At 42.6% G+C, this 6,041-nt stretch overlaps 1 protein-coding gene across 1 annotated transcript; it reads left to right on the plus strand.

The window, feature by feature from the left end:
• The first annotated feature begins 1,639 nt into the window (after nucleotides 1–1,639).
• LOC122015965 (TORTIFOLIA1-like protein 3) lies at nucleotides 1,640–5,759 on the plus strand. The gene is made up of 5 exons (XM_042573076.1): nucleotides 1,640–2,709; nucleotides 2,806–2,920; nucleotides 3,017–3,564; nucleotides 4,800–5,267; nucleotides 5,368–5,759. Exons 1-4 carry the CDS (start codon nucleotides 1,882–1,884, stop codon nucleotides 5,229–5,231), a joined length of 1,923 nt encoding a protein of 640 aa, XP_042429010.1. The 5' UTR covers nucleotides 1,640–1,881; the 3' UTR covers nucleotides 5,232–5,267; nucleotides 5,368–5,759.
• Nucleotides 5,760–6,041: the final 282 nt, after the last annotated feature.

Consider the following 6,041-nt stretch of genomic DNA (forward strand, 5'->3'; position numbering starts at 1 on the left):
ATGTGGGGACCATGTAGCTCATGTGACACCTCCACCCATACCATGTGGCATTATTGCATTCCCAACCCACCGAATAATCATTTTATGAATATTAAAAAAACATTTCCCCAGATTATAAATAATGAATCATTGGAATATACATGACGGCCGATAGTTACGTTAGTGTAGACAATGCTAATCGTTAATATGAAAGAGGGGAAAAAGGAAGAAAAAATGCAAATGATTTGCAGGGCTGGTCACCCTACCGCAACAAGTAATTCAAGTGACGGCGACAACCCGAATTGATTGGCGCCATCTGGTCAAACAAACTGTTCAACTTATATTTGTTGATGTTTTCTTTTTCTTGCATCGTTTATCCATTCAATGTTTTTGTAACCGATGCATTGTATTGGGTGCATGCATGTGCATGGAGTTCGCTCACAACCTCACATGCTATGTTCTAGTTGCTTGTGTGTATCGACGTCGCCTGATCTCTCACATGTGCCTTCCTCGCGGACATCACATATCTGCATGCTACTACACTAACGAAATCATTTCAAAACAATTCTATTCCAACAAGTAAACAATGTTTAGGAAATTTGTAACAGTGTTTATGGCAGCAAATGACTTATAATTCTAACTTCTCCCTCAAATCTCAATCATAGGTGGAAACATCTATATTGCCGGAAAACGACATGATAACTAATCATGAATAAGCCCATTGATTTGATTCTAGTGCTGCTGCCGCACCAATATACCATGCGACATGCGTCCCTGGCCCCTGCCTGTTGTTGTATTTGCCGTCGAGGGGTTGTTTTGGAATTATCCATTAGTCCAAGAATGCGCCGATGGTATTCACATGATCGTCTTGTGATAATTAAGACATCATCATCTTAAAATTGTCATCGAGCTTAAATGGAGATATAATCGTCTTATAGTTTAATTGAAGCATTCAACATTTTGGAATTAAAATATTAGATGACTAGTTGATTGATTTAGATAGATCTAGTATTAAATCGTGTTGCCTAACAACGAGCGATACAATTTTACAGGAGATAGAAAGAGAGACAGAGAGAGAGAGAGAGAGAAAGAGAATTCATTCATCCGTAAGTTTTTGCTTTTGCTTTGCAAGGCTTCAGGTTCCTTCACCCCGCGGGCAACCGCAACCGCCCAACCGAAGTTGTGGCCGCGTCCTACTCACACACTCACATGCCGGAGACACCGTCACTGTTCCCTAGACCAGATAATTCGCCCTTCCTTTTTGTGTTTTCCTTCGAGTGAATTTACTGTAACAATTTTTTTTGGAAGCTGTGTATGTTTCCATTTGGTTTACTAAAATGAAGCCTCTTCTGACTCGGACTCTGGGATTCTCCATCGTCCAGACTACCAGTAGGATGAGTTCAATTGACTCAAGTAATAAACGGGATGACAAGTAAATAAAAGTAGAGAAATGATATTCATCTAGAATTTTCATCTAGAAAATTTATCTAGATAGACACATAAATGATGGGCCCACAAAAAGTGAAATGGTGGATCCCATCATTTATGTGTCTATCTAGATGAATTTTCTAGATGAAAATTCTAAATGAGTATCACAACTCATAAAAGTATATACCAATGAGAAGTGAGAAATGTTGCTCTATAAATTCTCTTCGCTTTCAATCTGCCAACCACCACACCATCTTTTTCTGCTCTTTAGTAGTTGAGCTTCCTCTCTCTCTCTCTCTCTCTCTCTCTCTCTCCCCTTCCTGCCCTTTTCCTCCGCTTCCAATGCAATCCTCTTCCTCCTCACTCCATGACCCATGGCTGTCGTGATTGCAATGTGAAGACACGCAAGGAGATTTTAGTGGTGTGGTTCGTCTTCTTGGAATCATTAATTGCAGTACATAGTGCGAGTCGAGAATGGCTTCCAGAGTGCAGCAGCAGCCGACAGGCGGCAATGAGGAGGGAGTGCGGCAGCGCGTGAATCGCTGCATGATGAAGCTGTCGGACCGCGACACCGAGGCAATGGCAGCATCCGAGCTCGACGCCATCGCTAAGGGGCTCACCGCCGACGCCTTTCCGCCTTTCCTCTCCGCCATCTCCGACGCTCGCCCCACCGACAAGACGCCGCTCCGTCGCCACTCCCTCCGGCTCCTCTCCCTGCTCTCCCATTCCCACCCTGCCTCTGCCGTCGCTCCGCATCTCCCGCGCATGCTCGCCGCCGCCCTCCGCCGTCTGCGCGACCCGGACTCCTCTGTCCGCGCCGCTTGCGTTGATGCGTTCCGTTCCATGGCCGCAGCGCACCCGCCCGCCCTTGCTGCCGTTTTTCTCCGTCCTTTGGCTGACTCCCTCCTGCACGAGCAGGACCTGTGTGCGCAGATCTCTGCCGCGCTCTCCCTCGCCGCCGCCGTCGATGCCGCCACAGCCTCCACCTTGGACCCCGATCTCGCTCACCTCCTCCAGCGCCTACTTCCTCGCTTGGTGAAACTCCTCCGAAGCAACGCGTTCAAGGCGAAAGCCGCGCTGCTCTCGCTTCTGGGCAGTATCGCCGGAGCCGGTGGCGCTGCGACTGCTCAGCTCGTCGCCCTGCTCGTCCCCTGCCTCGTGGAGTCCCTCGCCAGCGATGACTGGACTACGAGGAAGGCTGCCGCCGAGTCTTTATCCGTTCTTGCCCTCAGAGAGAAGGAATTACTGATTGGATTTAGGTCATCCTGCATCACTTCTTTTGAATCAAGGAAGTTCGACAAGGTCTGATTTGGTACAGGATTAGCGTTAGATTTGAAACCCTTGATCTCTTTATTTTTCTAGGTTTTGATCTTCGATTCTTTGAAAAAAAAAATGTAGGTGAAGATTGTGAGGGATTCCATGAATCGGATGCTGGATGTATGGAAGGACATTCCCGAGGCTCCTGAAAGCGAAATCAAGTCTCAGTCGCAGCAGGCGAATTCGTCCACCCGAGGTGATGAATCTACTCCTGTTTTTTTCCTCTGATTGTTCTCAAGAAATTTCAAAATTATATCAAACATGGGACTTATATCCATTTATATTCGAACAGAAACGATGGGAGATGGACGATTTACAACTTCGGCAGCCGCCCCTTCAATCCAATCGGCAAAAAGAGTTAATTCAAGCAGATCACCTCCACCTGCCGCCTCACCAATTCCTACGTCCCGAAACAACGTCCCCTCCATTAGGAACAAGAAATTGCCCCCGCCTTTGTTTCGTAAGGCTGAACTGAAGCCCTCTAATTGGAGCGTAGAAATCCCGGTCACCGGTTCTCCAGTAGAAGTCGTCGATCACAAAAGGTTTCAGAAAGATCCGGAGCAAGGAGCACCAAAAAGCAGTGTCAAATCCAGGTTAGAAGCACGGCGGATGCTGTTTGAGGGAAAATCAGAACACGAAGGGAGTAATGTGGCTGGGCTAAAGTCAGCATCACATGCTCCTAATCAGGAGACTGCCCAGTTGGAACAAACCATGGAAGCTAGCAAGAAAGAAGATGATCTAAATGCTGAACATAATGATAAGGATGGCAATCTGACTATGATAAAGATGCAGTTGATGCAAATAGAGAACCAGCAGTCCAATCTGTTAGAGCTTCTCCAGGTATAATTCCTTCCCGATGCAAAGTTGCTTTGGCTCCTTATATATGTTAATTGAATGTGATCGTCCCAGAATGCTATATCATCTGCTTGTCTGTTTATTTTTCACAAGTTAGCTTTCTGCTCTTACATCTGTATGATAAACTTTGTTTCATCACTTAGTGCACAATCTACGCATTCCTCGCTGACAAAGATAATTATCATCTAGTTAGAAAGCATTAGTTTGCTCGCTTCAAATCACTAGTGGCTTCTTGACTGATCACGTGGCGGCATGGGTGAGATGAGTTATCAAACAATACCGTATATTTTTGAAAAAAAAACTCGTGAGAAACCCTAGAGCTAAATGTTTGTGGGTTCTGTTGTTTCCCACTGACACACTGATTGTTATGTATACTATAGAGCAGATGGAAGTCATCTTCTCAGAAGCATGTACATGGCAAATTTTCCCTTTATTTAGTTCCTTAGTGTACCTTTAGTTTGTCTCTAGTAAGTGAAGATCTATCTGGATAAGTTAATTCAACCAAGCTAATTCATTTATGAACTACTACTCGTACACACAACACCGTGCAGGTTTGTGTTACTGTCCAATTTAAGGCGAACAAATTATCGCTTTAGTCAAGTAGTCATTCTTTCTAGAATAAACATCCTAAAATAGATAAGAGTAACTTGCAATTTTGAGGAATCTATTCCATTGATCAATGAAGAATGTGTAACCAAATTATAATTCCAACTAGAAAACTCCACAGTAATTTTCAAGATTTTCCAGGACTAATTAGATACTTTTCTTTGTAACTGATGTGATAATGTCTGACTATCTATGGATTAAAGGCTTGTACCACTCCGCTGCCACATATTATGAAGTATCTATACAAGGGCAAGGTAGCATTTAGTAAAGCCTAGAGGGATCCCTATCAAACTCAAAACGCCAACATTTCAGTAGGAATCTATGGGTATTTAAGCATATTCTAAGAATCCTCATTTGTAATGTGAGACTAAGAAATGTAGGTTTATCCTTTCTTCACTTCCTCCTATCTTTTAATAGCATTCTCTTTTTACTTTTAAATTATTACATTTATATTTTTCTTCCCTTCTATTATTCCTCTCACTTTTTTCTTAGAATTAGCCTTGATCTTTAATTTCATGCTTGTTGTTTCATATATTGTTTGCTTCAAGTTGAGTATCCATCGCACAAAAAAATCATCTGAGAAAGTAAGAGATCTAATTTGTATTCTTTTGTAGAAATTCATTGGAAACTCACAAAATGGCCTACATTCACTGGAAACAAGAGTGCATGGCCTTGAAATAGCATTGGATGAGATCTCCCAAAATTTAGCATTATCTTCCGGTAGGATGGCAAACAATGATCCTGCTTCAAGCGCTTGCTGCAGATTACCTGGTACCGAATTCCTAAGCCCGAAATTTTGGAGGAAGACCGAAGGCAGAAACTCCACCAGGTTATCTGTGTCAGACCTACAGAACTGCAACTACCGAGAAACTAGGAGTTCGTATAAATTGGATGAGTGGAGGCATGGAGTCCAGGGTGGCTTTGTTGTCAATCCCTTGGCAGAGATTAACCCTCAGTCAGTCGGGAGTTCAAAGTCTATTCAAGTCAAAATGCTAAAGAATATGACACGAGAGAATGAGATTACACTTGCTCATCCAAGCAAGTAGATGGATAAGCATCCTGAAACTATATGGGACGATATGGTATATACTACCTATCACGTTTGCATTTAAATGTTGCTAATCCTCGGCGCTTAATTTCTATTACTGGTATCTTTTGTTTTAATTTTTTTTTTCAATTCAGGTGAGGAAATTGACATACATAATTTGGTAAGAACCTACAGAGCTAGGATGCAGGTGTTTAAATACCTTCATATTACTCTAGCTCGGGATATCTGAAGACAAGATAGAGCAAATTACTTTCCGATAAGAGGAGCTCGAAAGAGAGCTGTTTATCTAGAATCGGATATTTTGTGGAACACTAATGTTCCCCTTCATTTGGACGGTCCTTATTCTGACACCAGTGAATGTGATCAGCACTTCCTGACAACCTGAAAGCCAACGTCCATGAGGTATTGTTTGTGCTGTCTAAAAGATATTATTGATGTGAATTGAACAGATGAATCCGTTCTCCTTGCATGCTTAATGTTTTTCTGATGGTGATTAATAAAGCAACAAAGGATCGTCTTCCCAGTGTCGGTAAACTTGAATGCTACGCCTTGGCAACTTCTCCCTCATATCAATTTTCCCTATTTGTCCTCTCCGAAATTAGGTTTTGTTCGGCAGAAGTCCAGTAGCAAGAGCATGAATGTGGTCCAGTTAGGTTGGAGATAATTTGGCTTCGGCTCGAATTCAACGAACATTTAATTTTGGTTCGCTGAATCAAATTGTGGCCTAGTTTTATGTTTAAAAATTAATAAAATTGGGTGAAAAAAAAAAGAAGATAAATTTAAATATTTCTTTTAATAATTGGATTAA

The sequence above is a fragment of the Zingiber officinale genome, chromosome 8B, assembly GCF_018446385.1.
Source record: "Zingiber officinale cultivar Zhangliang chromosome 8B, Zo_v1.1, whole genome shotgun sequence".
NCBI lineage: Eukaryota > Viridiplantae > Streptophyta > Magnoliopsida > Zingiberales > Zingiberaceae > Zingiber > Zingiber officinale.